The sequence below is a fragment of the Podarcis gaigeae genome (assembly GCF_964106915.1).
Source record: "Podarcis gaigeae genome assembly, chromosome: 8".
Taxonomy (NCBI): domain Eukaryota; kingdom Metazoa; phylum Chordata; class Lepidosauria; order Squamata; family Lacertidae; genus Podarcis; species Podarcis gaigeae.
The window spans coordinates 65,196,945-65,213,437 of record NC_139684.1 but is presented as its reverse complement, the minus strand read 5'-3'; the positions used below and the strand labels follow the sequence as shown (position 1 = coordinate 65,213,437).

The following is a 16,493-nucleotide window of genomic DNA, read 5'->3' as shown; positions in this document are numbered from 1 at the left end:
TCAGGACACCTGGTTAAACTTTTGCCCTGAAATTGTCAGGCCCCACTGAACAAACAATAGTAAGCAAGTGCTTCCATTGCATGTCATGGGACCCAATAGCATGAGGTTGGCTGACACACTGAAAAGAAATGGTCCAAGTCTCTTCTCTACAATCCTTGCAGCACCTTACCTTCACCATTTTGTCAGCGAAGTGCTTAATAAACTGTTGGAGCAAACAATAGAGATCCCTGGTCATAAATTAGTGCATAGCAGCAAGGTGCTCAGCCAGGAAGCTCATGAACTCCGAAGTGAAGCCAATACCTGCCAAAAACAAACTGATCAGTGCCAACTGCAAAACCTGCTGGGATCAGTTACACTATTCCCCAACAGGGAATAGTATCTGAAGAAGTGTGCATGCACACGAAAGCTCATACCAAGAACTGACTTAGTTGGTCTTTATGGTGCTACTGGAAGGAATTTTTTTTTGTTTTGACTATTCCCCAACTATGTTCTATACAAAGGTTATGTGTTATGATACCTCATTGCCCACTCACATGTTCCTTGACCTCCTTCAGGACGAAAACTTCTGCAGAGCTTTCATCCACAATCCAGCCATCTCCTGGTTTTTCATACCCACAAGGACAGTAGTCAGCTGGATCTTGAGCTGCTCTTCAGTGAACCCCTCTTAAAGAAATCCAGCAGCATCAGAAATCCTATCAAACTGTACTGAGACACTGAGGAATAGGAATTTTTTTATTATTGTTGTTGTAGGAAAATCCTTGGGCTCACATTTTTTTGTTGAATTTATTATTTTAAATGGTTTTATACAACAATATTTATTTGATTGTGTGTGTGTATATATATATATATATGCTATTTTGCTCCATGTGCATCCTCACTTCACACTTAAGTTACATTGAAACACATTTGCCATTTTAACATCACCCAGTTTGGAGAGATTCTTGTGGAGCCCTTCACAATCCGCACGTTTGATCATCCGAAATCATGGAATCACAGTAGAGTTGGAAGGGACTCCAGGTTAAAGTTACCAAACGTCCCCGTTTCCTGGGGACAGTCCCCGGATTTACAAATTAGTCCCCATACAAAATCCATTGAAGTTGAAAAGTGTTCCTGGATTAATTGAAAAAAAAATCTGGTAACCTTACCTCAGGGGTCATCTAGTCCAACTGGCTGCCATGTGGGAATCCTAGGTTGGCTCGAACCACCAACCTTCTAGTTAACAGCCCATCAGCGTTGTCCACAAACTTCGCTACCTCCCTGCTCCTCAATAGTTTATGAAAAAGTTAAAAAGCATTACTTTTCTCTTTGCTGAGAGATGATCTGCATATTTATTCAAACTCTTTTGTTTTCCTGCAGACTTTAGCTACAGACCCACAAAGGGCCATATGGAGCCCAGTCCTATAAATACATATGCAGAAGTAGCTGAGTGCTAGGTGAAAACATTCCTCATCCAGACCTTTTGTGAAATAAACAGTCTTTGGCGTTTTAAACTGTGTGTGTGTGGGGGTGTTATTGTTACACTCATGGTGGGGTTTTTTCTACTGCAAACCTCTCTGTGATCCTTGCACGAAGGGCGGTATATAAATTTAATAAATAATATAATAGATAAGAATATAATAAAAAGTATATCTGTGTTTAACGAACTACAGAGGACAGCCCAGTTCTATGCATGCTTACTCAGAAGTTGTGCTTGCATGCCAAGGCACCCGAGCCACAAAGTTCCCAGGAGAACAATAAATCACACTGACAAGGAATATGGGTTCAAATAGACCACAACTTTATTGGTTACAGATGTGAATGGTTTGGCTTAGGTGCAGGTGTGAAGCCAGGCTATGTCTTGACTCTTGCTCGTCTGCAGGGAAGAGTAAACCACAGATAGGGGGTGCCCTATAACTTATGTCAGATAGGTCCCTGTAGGGGCTGTGACATGGCCCTAGCCCACGCCCAGGCTTTAGACAGTATTCACACCCTGGATCCCTTTAACAGGATACCCTTACTGAGGTGGGGCAGGTGGGGCAACAACCTCTCTTCCAACAAAACAAAGGCTTACCCAATGCCTAAGCTCACAAAAGCTGTGGATTGCTACTAGGTAGGTGGATGGGACGCAGGTGGCGCTGTGGGTTAAAGCCTCAGCGCCTAGGACTTGCCGATTGAAAGGTCGGCGGTTCGAATCCCTGCGGCGGGGTGCGCTCCCGCTGCTCGGTCCCAGCGCCTGCCAACCTAGCAGTTCGAAAGCACCTCCGGGTGCAAGTAGATAAATAGGGACCGCTTACCAGCGGGAAGGTAAACGGCGTTTCCGTGTGCGGCTCTGGCTCGCCAGAGCAGCGATGTCACACTGGCCACGTGACTCGGAAGTGTCTCCGGACAGCGCTGGCCCCTGGCCTCTTGAGTGAGATGGGCGCACAACCCCAGAGTCTGTCAAGACTGGCCCGTACGGGCAGGGGTACCTTTACCTTTACCTTTAGGTGAAAACCAAGTGGCTGGTGTCAGTTTGCCACGTGGAAAACATTCCTACCGGCCCCAACAACATGGTGACTGACAACTGCCATAGCAAGATCATATAGCAGAGCAAAGCATGAAAAGAGGGTGCCATAGCTAAAACGACCAGCAGCAACACAAGGCAGATGCACACACCCTCAAAAGCACCCACACAATAAATGCAAATAAACACGAGCACAGCCGCGGGGAGGGGGAGGGCGGAGTTCTCACAAAATCCACAGAGAAGCAAGGTGTGGGGTGTGTGGAGCAAAGGGTTAAGGGGGGGGAGAGGTAAGGAGAAGAAACTGAAGACAGGGGATCCAAACCATCTCACCCAATCTGAGGCTTGTGGTGAAGGGAGACCTCTGAAGCAATGCCTCCTGGCAATAGACTATGATAAGTGGCGGAATTTATGGACTATCGGAATGAAATTCACAGCATGTGTAACACTAAGGGAAAACTTAGAAAAGATGATGTACAGGTGGTACATCACCCCGGCAAAACTGGGGAAGATGTACAAAACAGCTAGTAAGTCTTGTTGGAAATGTAAAACTAGAGAAGGTAATTTTTTCCACATGTGGTGGACATGCGAAGTAATGAAGAAATATTGGGAAGGCATTTATAATGAACTAAAAAAAATATTTAAATATACCTTTATTAAAAAGCCGGAGGCCTTCCTATTGGGTATAATTGGGGACGAAATTAAAAAAGAAGATAAAACATTATTTCAATATGCCACAGCTGCTGCTAGATTATTAATTGCCCAAAATTGGAAAAGCCAAAGTATCCCAGAAATTAGAGATTGGCAAACAAAGTTATTTGAATTTGTACAACTTGCAAAAATGACACAAAAAATTAGAAACCAAAAAAATACAAAGTTTACGAATGACTGGAAAAAATTCATGACCTACATTGAAGAGAACTATAAGAACATAAAAACCACAGAAGGATTGATTTAGATCTTACGATGTATAAGTCTATTATAATTAGTAACTGCAAGAGAAATAAATTATTTAATGTAAAAAGCCTGAAACCAGTAGGGATGGAAGTCAATAGGTGTACAAAGGAAGGATTAAAGTATCTAGAGATATAAAGAGACAATTGAACAAGCAAAGAAGTGTAAAAGGAAATAGTCATTATGTTTAGAAATTTGTTTTATTTTATTTTGTTGTAATGGCTGTAACCGTTTTTCTTTTCGTGTTTTTGTTTTTTCGTGCTGTCATTGTTTTTCTTTTTGATCACTTAAGCAAAAATTAATAAAAAGAATTCACAAAAGAACTTCTCAAGATAAACTGAAACTTAGTAAAATCACCAGTGTTTAATAAAAGATGTAGTAACCCAGCCCTTCTCCCACCACACCCCCCATCTCTGCGAGGCATAGGGAACGTGCGGCTGAGTGACGGGGCTGCCCTCAGTGGCGTCACCAGGCTAGCTCATTAGAACCCTCGACAGAAGGCAGCTTCAGGAACAACGCCGATGCGGCGACGCGATAGGCTGGCTGGACTTTGCCCCGCCCCCCTCGCCGTCCCGGAAGCGGCGCTCCCGCATCCAGGAAGTGACGTCACCCGGCCCCCGGCCCGGAACCTCCCCCTCCTGGTGATGGAGGAAGAGGAGGTTGCGGTGGGGAAGATGAAGCAGTTCCACGGCGGCGTCAGCGTGGGGGTCGGCGGCGGCGCCGGGGGAGCCGGGCTGGATCCGGAGCGCTGCCGCTTCCCTTACTGCGTGGTGTGGACGCCCATTCCCGTGCTCACGTGAGTCTCCGCCCCCTTCTCGGGACGCCGCGTCGGAGCCCCTCCTCCCTGCCCCGCTCAGCCTAGCCTACTCCGCAGGGCTGTTAGGAAGGTGAAATGGAGTTTTTTGGGGTGAGGTGGGGGACGACACGGGCAGTCTTGCAAGACTTGCTCTGGGTCTCGCCTACCTCACAGTTGTTGTGGCGGTAAGATATGGGTTTTGGAAGGAAGCGGGGCTCGAAGCACTGTTGTTTACGGATTGCCCATTAACGAATAAAGTTCTCTGGGCCGCTCACTAAATAAAACGGAAGGTCGAAATAATGATTTAAGCTAAAATGTGTAAAAGACACAAAGATAGGACCAGGAATTATTGAAGCAATAGCTCCAGTTTTAACGGGGACGTGATGGTGGGGGAGAAGAGGGGGGAAACAGCAGCAGCAGAGGCAAAAGATGTCCCTCTCTGCATTTTCCTAAACACTTTTCTTCAGGGGCAAAATCAAACTTCAGAAGTAGGTTGTTGGATCATATATAAGACTGTGCTTATTAGAAAATTGTGCAGTATCAAGTAGTTAAGTAGAGCATTGGGATCTGTTCATTTTTTAAATGTTCCCCCTTGTGAAGTAATTTAAAACAAAACAAAAAGTTTAGAATGTGGTGTGATTAATTTTTTTTGTCTACACAGCTGGTACTGTTGCTTGGGTCCATCCCCCCCCCCCCGTTTTGTTCTAGTAATTTTGTTTTTCCATCTTTTTTTTCCTTTCCTGCTTACAAAAAATAGTACATGGGGGGGTCACCTTGGTGCACTTCAGATGAACAGTAGGTTCAGAACAACAGAACAACATAAAATAAATATGTGTGTACAGAGATGGATAGATAAGTCTGGATTTTTAGGATTCAGCTAATCACTAAAATAATAAATATTCCTTAACCCATCTGAGCATTCTATCCTCAAAGCTCTATAACTGCCACCTTAAAAACAGCATAATTTCATCATTATCAGAATAGCTGATGAAGCTGAAACATTTTGCAACATAAATTTTAAAAACCCTTCTTGTTCATCACAGCAAAGAGACCTCTGACTTTTGTGTAGCTTGAATGTAGAAAAATAAGAGTCACATTTGTTGCTCCATCCATTTTGTTGCCTCAGGCCCCAGCCTCGCCTAGTGTGTAGAAAGTTGCCTGCCAGAGAATGTGGACCTTGGACTGAGAAAGGTTCTCCACCCCTAATGTAGGAGTTCTGTAGTCAGATCTTTGAATGGAGGCTTTAAAGAAGCCATGGTGAACGCCAGCTTGTAGTGCTGGAGAAAGAGATATTCAACATTTTCTCCCTGCTGATCTCATTTTCCTGACCTAAATGTCAGATACTCACACCCACCCACCCACAAAATTGCTGCTACTCTTGTATGGGGAAATCTAGGATTATCTCTCCCCCCCCCCTTCTGTGGAGTAAATAGGAGCAGGGTGTTGATGTCAGTTTAGATTGGGGAAGTGTCTATGGGGAAAGAATTAAATACCTGCCTTTGGAGCCAGTGCGCTAATTAAAATTGGTGCACCACACAGCCGCTTTGAATAGCATTTAAAGAAAAGCTTTGGGATCTTATCACAGGTAACTAAGAGTGTATTTCTTGCATTAAGATGGAAGCTGGTCTCAATAACCTTTGAGGTTTCTCCCAGCTCTATGATCTCCCATGTTGTGTCTCTTTGGGCCTTAATGTGGCAGGCTTTGGTGCCTAGACCTAATGCACCCTGGGGTTTAAAAACACAAACATGGTTTAGAAATACAGAAATTATATTTGTCCAGTATTGCAGGTATTTACATAACTCAGAAATTATTTTGAAAGCCTGAAGTACAAAAGAAGAGAATGTTCCTTGACTCTTACAGGTCAGAAAAAAGATCCTAAACTTTCTGACCAGGTGTGGGTTTTATGCAGTCTTCTAGGGCAAACCTCTGGTGCTCCCTGGCCATAAACCTTGTGTGTCTGCTGCAGAGGGTGTCAACTTCTTCAGCTGGTACTGACAGCATTCTGTAGATTGGCATGTGGGGCATGATGCAGTCCTAACCATATTTACTCAGAAGTGTAAAGGTAAAGGTACCCCTGCCCGTGCGGGCCAGTCATGTCCAACACTAGGGTTGCGCGCTCATCTCGCTTAAGAGGCCAGGGGCCAGCGCTGTCCGAAGACACTTCTGGGTCACGTGGCCAGCGTGACAAGCTGCATCTGGCAAGCCAGCGCAGCACACAGAAATGCCGTTTACCTTCCCGCTAGTAAGCGGTCCCTATTTATCTACTTGCACCCGGGGGTGCTTTCGAACTGCTAGGTTGGCAGGCGCTGGGACCAAGCAACGGGAGCGTACCCCGCCGTGGGGATTCGAACCGCCGACCTGACGATTGGCAAGTCCTAGGCGCTGAGGTTTTACCCACAGCGCCAACCACGTCCCGTTACTCAGAAGTAAGTCTCATTTAATTCAGTGAGCCAGCCTTACTTCCAAGTAAGTGGGATTAGAGTTGCAGTCTTAGTTATCTTCTGGCAAATATGCTTGATGGCTTTAAAGACCATGGACTATGCCCAACTGTTGCTGTACTTTGGGTGGGATTCAATTGCATACCACCATATTTAGGTCATACAATTAGGCTGCTCTTGTGAAATGAATCCATGTCTCCTAAAGACTGGTGGGAATAAAGCTCCAGCTTTCTTCTTCTAGGATGCTTCCAGATTTGCTATTTTTCAAGTGAGATTCAATCACAAACTGGCAGATCAGTTGATTGGGAGGTCTTGCACGACAAATCCACCTCCCCAAAAGATCAATCTTAATGGAGAAACACACTGGAAAGTGTGTGGTGACACTTGCTTTGGCACAACATTATCTAACCTCCCCAAAACAAATCGGGATGAATGTTCAATAAATGAATTGACTGCAACTGCCCCTAGGTTACAAAGGCTTTTTTCCACCAGATCACCTGGAAATGATTCCTACTTATCTACTTGTGGCCTGGAAAGTAGTTGTTTAGAAGCCTGTGTGTTCAGGAGGAATACATATAGTCTACAACCATTCAGAGCACAGGGAACTTGAATCAGGAAAAAGACCAAATATCCCATCTGATTTGTGCCCAGGTTAGGTCCTACTGGCTTTGATGGACTGTCAGAATTGTCACTGTCTCTCACCCTGTTCAGTCCTGTCAGGCCATGGCCTTGGGCAGCCACTGCAGCATCTTTTTAGCAACTTACTTTCAAGGACAAAAATTTTGCCCTCTGATACTTTCTTTTCTTCTTTTGGTAGATGGCTGTTCCCCATTATTGGTCACATGGGCATTTGTACCTCAGCTGGAGTCATCCGGGACTTTGCAGGGCCATACTATGTCTCGGTAAGTAGAAACTTGTTCCTGTGGCTTTGTTGGCAACCACTGAGTCGTGGCCAGTGCCGCTGTTCCACTATCGCAGCAGTACTCTTGCTTTCTCCTCCTCTTCTCAGCAGCCGCACCCCTGAGCACCCTCAAAATCTGCTCCAGGGAGTTGGAGGACCCTCCAGAGCTGATTCTGAGGGCACGTGGGGAGGGGAATTCCTAGTTGCCTATGATAACCTGGCAAGTGGTTAAATAACAAGACTGAGTTGAGATTCATCCAGGTGGTCATGTAAAGAATAAGACTGGGCTCTCCACCACCGGTTGCTCCTTCCTCTTGTACACGAAACCTGGAGGCTATAACAGTGCAATCATATACTTCTCTACCCAAGAGCAAGTTCTCTTGAGTTCAGTGGGATGTATTCTCAGCTAAGTGTGTATAGATTTCCAGGGTTAGTTTCCTTTTCCTTCCAGTAGCTCCAAAGAGCTCTGAAAATTCATGTTTGGTTACTAGTTTCAGAATGTTCTGAAGCGGACAATGCACAAACCTCTTGGCCTCTATCTCTCGAGAGATAATAAGCATTGAAGAAGACAATCCTGTTCCAAGTCTCCCAGCAAATTTAGGAAAAGAAAACATGAAGGGCGGCTGGTGGTGGGAGAGAGAGAGGGGGGGGTGCAGTAGCAAATTTGTCTGACTTATGTGTCAGCAATATTTCAAACTGGAGTAAGTCTTTTGGCATCAAGCACATCCAAACATCTATTCTGTTGACTAGAACAGAATGGTGTGTGTTTTTCAAGTCAATCTTCAACAAGGGGAGGAGCCCTTGTAGGGAAGGTTTCTGTGGGTGTTAACAGCCCCTGTTGTAATTCCTCAGAATCCAAGATTATGTATTTAGTGATATGAATTTCTTTATTCTATGCTACTCAGGAAATGAAGTGTGCTTATTATTTTCCCTCCTACTCTCTCTAGGAAGACAACATGGCTTTTGGGAGGCCTGTAAAGTAAGTGCTGTTTTCTCTCCGTCCTCTTCTGATGCATTTACTTGCAAATAAACTGTATCCACAGAAAAGCTGAGCAATGCATGCTGTATTTTAGCTATTAAGGCAGACTAAAGATTGCAGCAGAGAACTGGGACTTCTCAGTGAGGGGCATAACATGAAATCTCTCCTTAAGCAGAAAACCTGCAGCCGTCTGAGGTTCCAGTGTAATAATAATATTTCTGCTGCTTTGAGAATGGACGGAATGTAATTTATTGGTGCCTACAGACTAAGACAAAAAGCTGCTGAAACTTCTGAAAGAACAGAATCCTTTTGGGAGATTCCAAATCTGTAATCCTTATGGGGAAGACAACTATCCGACCTCTTTAAAGCTACCCCCCCCCTTTGTGCCCAGATCAAAGCATAAGGAGCAGGAAGGGCTAGAAGATGCAGATCCCCAATACATTGGGAATCCTCTTTGGGAACCATCTTATATCCGGCTTCTGAAATTCCACCCATGCACTTTCTATATTGTGTGTGCAGCAGTAAGGGCGGGAAACAAGTTTAAGTAGGGAAAGGGTTTCTCAGGATGTTAAATGCTGCATCCGGTTATAATTTCTGCACTTCCATTACCTAAGCACAAGTAATGGCTGATGAATGCACACACAGCACAAGCACACACACACACAGCCTTGCTTTCAGAGTTTCTGGATCTAAATTTGCAGAGATGTCATTTGAAAATCCTACTAGCAACAGAATTTATTAGAAAGGAGAATGTTGTGTGTGGGGAGGGAGCAGGCTGTTGAAATCAAACATGTGAACTGGCATCTTCAGTTCTCTTCTCTCTCTATCTCCACCCCCTTTTCCCAGATACTGGAAGCTGGATCCCAGCAAAGTGTATTCCTGTGGCCCTAATGCTTGGGATACTGCGGTGCACGACGCCTCTGAGGAGTACAAGCACCGTATGGTGAGGTGACTTCAGTACTCAAATCGGCAGGGTCACATGCACCCAGAATTGATTTGGGGCTGGGAGGGCAGAGTAAGGCTCTTTCTGCTGATCAAGAAACCTTTTGGAAGCTACTGAAGATAAACAAGGAGTTGTTTTAGATGAGCCCTTCTAACTGTGAAAGCCCTGCATCGCAGACCGGCAACCTGTGGTCTTCTCAGATATTGTCACACTCCAACTCCCATAAGCCCCAGCTAGTTGTTTTAGATTGTTTCTAACATTGTTCTTAATGCTGTAGCCTGCCCTGGGACCTTAGGCTGAAGGGTGGGTAATGAATACGTATTTAATAATAAAAGTGTCATCAGCAGTGTGCTTTTTACCATTTCAGCACAACCTCTGCTGTGACAACTGCCACTCTCACGTAGCCCTGGCCTTAAACCTCATGCGATATGACAACAGCACTTCCTGGAATATGGTCAAACTTTGCTTCCTCTCCCTTCTGTACGGAAAGTACGTAAGGTGAGTAGAAAGCTTGACTGTTGCTGTGAATACTGTGGCGTGCAGAGGTGCAGACTTCGATCAAGGGCCTTGATCTCCACCAAGCTTCTGCAGTACGTAGCAGTCTGGTGACCGGTTATGTTTATTGGGATTTGAAAACTATTCGGCTCATAGAATCTGATGGTGCTTGCAACATTAAGCCCTTCTGGACGGCAGGTTTGGTCCCAGGGTCAACAGCAAGCCCTTGGGATGAGTGGCCAACTTTATGGACTGGACGTTGGTGGCTGTGGGCAAAACCTGCTGGGAACTTCACTTGCACAGTTGAAAAAGCACAGCCAAGTGTGCATGCACACAAAAAGCTCACACCAATAACAAACTTAGTTGGCCTCTCAGGTGTTACTGGAAGGATTTTTTATTATTATTATTATTCTGTTTTGACTATGGCGGACCAATGTGGCTACCTACCTGAGGCCAGTTAATGTATTTTCTCCAGCTATTCTTTTCTAAAGTACAACTTGGAAACTGAGCTTTCCTGTGCTGGAAAAAAACCCCTGAGTTTCCTGGTATTTATGCAGATTTAAGTAGGGCTGAGCTTAAATTGCACACAAACACTTTACCACCTTGTACACAGGTTGGAAATAGCCGCCCTCCCACCCTAAGCCTGGGAACTGTAGATTACCGTTCACAGAGCCAAACCCTGGACAGGCTCCCAAGATTCTTTGGGGAAAGCTGCGTGCTTTGAATGTATGGCACAACCTTCCTTAACAGGCTTAAGTAAAGCCGAGATGACTGGCACAGCTTGTTTTCCCTCCTGTGCTTCCAGTTTCCCAACAACCTTCTCCAGTTTCTGCCCCATCTCCTTCATGGTCCCACCTGCCTCTTACTGGCCCTGCTCCCTCTCTTGTTCTCTAAATCTCTCTTTCTCTGCCTTGCAGCATAGGGGGCTTTGTGAAGACCTGGCTTCCTTTCATCCTCTTTTTGGGGATTATCCTGATAGTCAGCCTGACTCTTCACTTGCGATGATGGACGACGCCAGCGTTCTCCCCTCTTTGGAAGTCAAGTCTTGAAAACTCTGGCTCTCCGAGCCCAGGAAGGCTGTGGAAGTAAGCTGCGTGGCCCAGAAACCCGCAGAAAAGAAGTGCTGCGTAATAACAACTCTTCCTTTATCCTGGTGGACTTTCTTTTCTTCCCTCCCCACCCCCCTTTTCTTCCTCATAATTCTTCCCTTCAAACATCAAGGGAAAGGGGGGAACCACCGCATTTTGCTTCTTGCCAAAGGTCTATTCTGGTTCAAAGTTCCTGCGTAGGGATGCACGACCTGGACTTGGATTTGTAGGTGGTGTGGCGAGGACTTTGGGCACGTCGCAGTAGGCGCCAGGGCTGGTTGTAAGCTTCCCCAATCTCTTGCAGAAAGCTTCTCGATGGCACTTTATGAGGAATGATAGTAGTGGATGCTGTGGGTTAGAGTTGGAGGGGTTTGGTTTTTAAACCTGCTTGCGCTGGTAAATGGGGTATGTGGCATTCTTGGTCGTAACCGTGTTCCTGTGACTGGGTACCACAGCGATTGGCAGCCTGAAATGACAGCCTCGTTGCTCAGGAGAGCTGGGGTTGCCTTCAGTCTTCGCTTCTGCAGATAGGACTTTTTACCATAGCGTGGAGGTTGTGTCCTCTTCTCCTTTGCACAAGAAGTGCATTTTTTTGTTTGCTTTTAATTTGGTGCTCCTCAGAAATGCCATTGTTCTGAAAGCAGCTGATTTCTCTACCCCCCCCCCCGCAAGGTCCCACCAACCTAAGTGATAATTTGGTGCAGTCGTTTCCAAGGGTGACCTTGAGCTGTTCTTGTTGAGAGTTAAGACATCTCGCTCCCCTTCATAAAACCAGTTCCCAAAGATTTTCTGTGCACGTGTGTGTGATAGAAACAGAGTGTTCTACCCACCTGATGGTTAAACTCTATGGCTTATAACGTAGTTCTGCACAACACTGTGCCTTGAAAGACTCTAGAAGCAAAACTCGCCCCAGGGAGATGCCTGATCTAGCCCAGCGAAGCTGGAAGTCCTACCCATATGAAGTCTGTTTTGAAGGGAAGAGAACCATTCATTCAAGAGCCAAGTTCTCTCGTACTGTTTTCCAGGTAACCTGAAAACAGGGCAGTCTTCAGCAACCTGGTGACCACGTTAGGTTTTGCACTGCAGCTCCCATCAGTCACAGCTAGCACATACTGCCTGGGGCTGATGGGAGTTGTAGTCAAAATATCTGGAGGGCACCAGGGTGGCGAAGGCTGCACTAGAAAATTGTGTGCCGCCCACTTAATTTTGGCCTTGGCCCATGTAGCAATGAAAAGCACAGTCTTCCTCCTCCTTTTTTTAACCGAAGGGGACGGAAAGTGCTACACCGCTCTCTGCTGCATGCCACCCCCTCCCACCCTCCCCTCCCCATGCTAATCTCCCCCCTTTCCAGTCTTTCGCAAACTCCCTGGAGTGCCAAGTACTTTGCACTGTGCAAAGGAGCGGCGCATTGTCTTCCCCTTAAAACACCTGCGTCTGAGCAGGTCCTCTTGGGTGTCGGACCCTTGCCATTTCAACCATGAACAACAGCAGCTGTAGAAAGCTGATCAATAAGCTCTAGGCTGATTGGAGATCAAAGGTCTTAGATCAAAGTGAATGCGTGCGGTGGCCCGTCCCGCTGCCCCTCTGCTGCTTCGCTTACACTCCCACACCCAGCGGGGATTCTAGTTCTGAGGGAAATAATAGACCAGATCCACTGAATAGAGAGACTCTATCCCTCCCTGCTCGTGTGTGTGTGTGTGTGTGTGTGTGTGTGTGTGTGTGTTGGAGTGGGGGGAATCTTGCAGTGATTTGCCAAAAAAAAAAAAAAAAAAAAGGAGCTCCAGGAAAGCCAAGCAACTCACAGACCTGGCATTCAAAGCCTACTTCCTTTCTACAGTAGCAGTAGCCTCAACTGGTCTTTTGAGTCAATTAAAAAGTGCTTTGCTGACATGATGCAACTGTACAAGCTTTGCCACATGTTAAAGTTGGCAATAGATGCAGGAGGAGCAAAGATGCCAGAAACTCCCATCACTCCTCTCCCTCCCCTCTCTCGCTCCCTTTTCCCCCCTTGCATTCTCATAATATTTCTACATTCTTGAACAGCCTGCTTAGTGGTGAAGAGAGGTGACCAATTGAGAAGACAGTGGAACTTCTCCGACACACCCCAGAAGTCAAATGAGCTAACCTACTAAAGGCACAGAGAAGTTACGAATCTGGGTTTTGAATCCTACTCCAAAGGATTTCCTTGTTGCAGCTCAGGGATGGGAATGGTGGGCACCAATAACTGATGGGAAGCAACTGCTCTCTCCCATGCCTGCCCCCAACACACACTGCAGGTCTTCTGTGGTGAGTTTTTAAGTGGTTGCTGATCATCTAACTCTGCCCCTTATGACAAAGCCACCATTTTACTCCACTGTGCACCCCAATTTCAGCCCTGCCTTTGTTTACCGTACTGCTGAAAAAAATTGAAACTTGGCATGGCCATGGGTGGGTTTAGTGGAAGAAATAAATTTGCGACATCCTCACCACAAGCCCGTATATCACGTAAGCCACGACCCCGCAAAATGAATTGGCCCTCCTTTCAGCACTTGTTTAATTGCCACTCATTTTTGAATGCTGTGCTGCCCACTTAACGCCGCCTCTTTAGGGCAAGGGTGTGAGTTACAACCTTCCTCTAAGGGGAAGCACTTCCGCGCAGGGATTTTTGACACCTGTGTGTCACTCACTCATAGGGTGCAGCACAGAGGGTTTCTTGGTGTGTGTGTATGCGCTAGCATACAGCTGTTGCCTCCCATTTCTTTTCAGAAATTTGCTGGTTGCAGGGACAGTGAGAAACCTGTGGTTTAGAGGTCATTGTATGCCACTGTCTCTGCACGCATTCTGCATTCCCATCGGCTAGATGTCTTCAGAGATTTGGTTAGGTGCCAAGGTTCTTCTCAAAGGTGTCATTCTTTATTTGGTACCTACCCCATCGAGGCTTTCTAGGGTTCTTGCTTTTTGTTTTGTTTTGTTACATTCCAGCCTCTTCATTTTCCTTTCTTCTCTGGAAGCTTCATTGATGTGCCACTTGGGGTTCCCCCTCTCTCCCCTCCCCCCTTTCCCCTCCTTTGCTGATGATTAGCCAGATGGGCCTCTGTCCTGTGAGTCGTTTCTCCAGGGGGTGCTGGATTCCTTTGTATATACTGAACTCTGCTGCTGTGATTTCATAATCCCGATGATGGTGAAAAATAAATGCATTTCTGTGTATGTCTCCAAGCAGTGGTGGCTTCATTGTTCAGGCTGCCTCTTTCCCTCCCTCCAGCTGTCGGGGAGGAGAGAAGGGCTTGGGTTCAGAATTGATGAGAGCTCAGCGGCTGCATGGCTATGATCAAACTCACTGTAGAGAAATTAATGTTTACTCCCCCCCCCCCCCCAAATAAGGTGGATTCTCATGATGAGCATATTTAATTTCTATATTTCTGCAACATTTTTGAGGGGAAGGTAAGGTTACCATCCTGTTTTTATCTCTTGTTTTTGAAAGCAGAATAGTTTACAAGGGCATTCCTAGTGGATATCGAAACCAAGCACTGATTAGGTTCACATCCACTTAACAGTCCCTCCAAAAATTGTGTTCTTTTGCAGGTGTATTCTACAACATTATTACAGTGGTACCTTGGGTTAAGAACTTAATTCGTTTTGGAGGTCTGTTCTTAACCTGAGGTACCACTTTAGCTAATGGCGCCTCCCACTGCTGCCGCACAATTTCTGCTCTCATCCTGAAGCAAGGTTCTTAACCCAAGGTACTATTTCTAGGTTAGCGGAGTCTGTAACCTGAAGTGTCTGTAACCCGAGGTACCACTGTACTATTATCACATATTGCTATTTATTACCAACCTTCGTCCCAAGATCTTAGTTGAAAACAACTAAAAATTACGAAATCCAAGGTGGGTCCTAAAAATATACATCTCACATCTGCAAAGGCCGGGTGGAGAAGACGTGTCTTAGTTAAGGATTGTGCATGCATTACTGCTTACTCTGGTGCCGGTGCACTGCTGTTCAAAGCCATGTACACATGACATTAGCCACAAACAATTTGTACCCTGTAGTTTGAGAAATGCTCCCATTTGGTGCTCAAACCAGCTTCCAAAACAGAACCTGCTGTTAGGCTGAGGCATTTAGACCCGAGTCAGCCATTGCACATGCTCAGGTGACAGCTTCATTGAAGAGGACTTTGGGAGGGGAGCTTGCAGGTGGGGGGAAGCAACTCAGGTACAGCAACCTAAAACACGAAATGCAGCACATGGGGCAGGGGGGTTATCTCACTGGGGAGTGTGAACAGAAGCCCATTGATGGGGCGGGGGGGGGGGGGAGGAGATGACCCCATTTTCAATGGGCTTACAATTTCCATTGGAATGTGCTTTCAGGAAATATGGGCAGGTACCCCTTGACCCTGTCAGGGGCTTGTTTTGTATGTATGAATCAAGTGGAACCTGCAACATTGGAGGATTCCGCCAAGGTTTAAGCCAGCCCAAGCAATTGTTACCCCCACACGTTCCAGTGCATTTTCCTATAACTTTTCTAAGTCAGGGGTGGGGAACAGATTAATTGCACAAGATTGCCAGTCACTTCAGTTGCACAGCCAGAACTTGCCAGCACATGCTTGAATTCCACCTGCAAATTAGGAATAGTCTAGAAGTGCCCTCGGGAATTTCCCATCTTGCTGTTGCTTCCTACTGTGCAGAAGATGTGTGTGTGGAAAGGAAAGGTGAGGGGTCCTTCATATGTGGCTGGGTGGAGGCAGAAATACTGTTCACTTCTCATTTTAGTATGAAGCTGCTACGTACGTTGCACCTTCTGAAACAAAATTTACCTCTCCACATTTGCACCTACTTGAATTTGGCAATGTAGTTCAACCCACCAAAAATATACATATATTGGGGGAATGTTTCAATCTAAAAAGCACACATGTTAAAATAGATTACAAACATTGTATCAGGGGAGAGTTGCTTGCAAAAAAATATATATACAAAATACAGGTGGAACTGCATTGAAAAATGTTTGCTGTGGAAAATGTGCTAAAATGCTGGTCTGTTTTCTATAAAGACAAGAAAAAAGTATTAACTAGCAAAAGGATGCAGATGTGGAGAACTGAAATTAACACTGGGAAAAATGAGAACGGTCCATCCTTGCTGGCAGCTTTTCTGGGTAACCTGCAAAGCTGCCTTGATCTTCAGTTGCTCACTCTCTACTTGCATTTATTGGTTTAGATGTCAAGAGACCTCACACTGGCAGGATGGCTAAGCTAAGCACTGACATTGCCCCTAATTAAAAGCAGGTTGCTTTTAGTTGGCTGGCTTCATCCCTGAAACCCTGCAGCTTCCCTTTATTAAAGTTCCTCTAAACCGCTGCCTCCTTGGGACTAGCGGTTCACACACTTTGCTGTTGTTTCCACCTCCACTGTCACAGCCTTGATTGATTACAAAGTCTGTGTCCCGGCTGA

At 45.7% G+C, this 16,493-nt stretch overlaps 1 protein-coding gene across 2 annotated transcripts; it reads left to right on the top strand.

Moving 5' to 3' along the window:
* Window positions 1-3,756: 3,756 nt before the first annotated feature.
* On the top strand, window positions 3,757-14,269 carry TMEM222 (transmembrane protein 222). 2 transcript variants are annotated; one of them, XM_083750983.1, is made up of 7 exons: window positions 4,096-5,486; window positions 6,123-6,645; window positions 6,711-7,570; window positions 8,517-8,548; window positions 9,395-9,491; window positions 9,859-9,989; window positions 10,904-14,269. In XM_083750983.1, exons 3-7 carry the CDS (start codon window positions 7,340-7,342, stop codon window positions 10,989-10,991), a joined length of 579 nt encoding a protein of 192 aa, XP_083607109.1. In that variant the 5' UTR covers window positions 4,096-5,486; window positions 6,123-6,645; window positions 6,711-7,339; the 3' UTR covers window positions 10,992-14,269. The 2 variants fall into 2 exon arrangements, with proteins under 2 accessions (XP_083607108.1, XP_083607109.1); XM_083750982.1 differs by lacking the exon at window positions 6,123-6,645 and having other exon boundaries at window positions 3,757-4,229; window positions 7,486-7,570.
* Window positions 14,270-16,493: the final 2,224 nt, after the last annotated feature.

Coding starts and splice junctions, on each gene's coding strand:
- TMEM222 (XM_083750982.1), top strand. CDS start 3,955: ATGCGGCGACGCGATAGGCTGGCTGGACTTTGCCCCGCCCCCCTCGCC. Junction 4,230..7,485: donor ACGCCCATTCCCGTGCTCAC/GTGAGTCTCCGC, acceptor TTCTTTTGGTAG/ATGGCTGTTCCCCATTATTG. Junction 9,990..10,903: donor CTGTACGGAAAGTACGTAAG/GTGAGTAGAAAG, acceptor TCTGCCTTGCAG/CATAGGGGGCTTTGTGAAGA.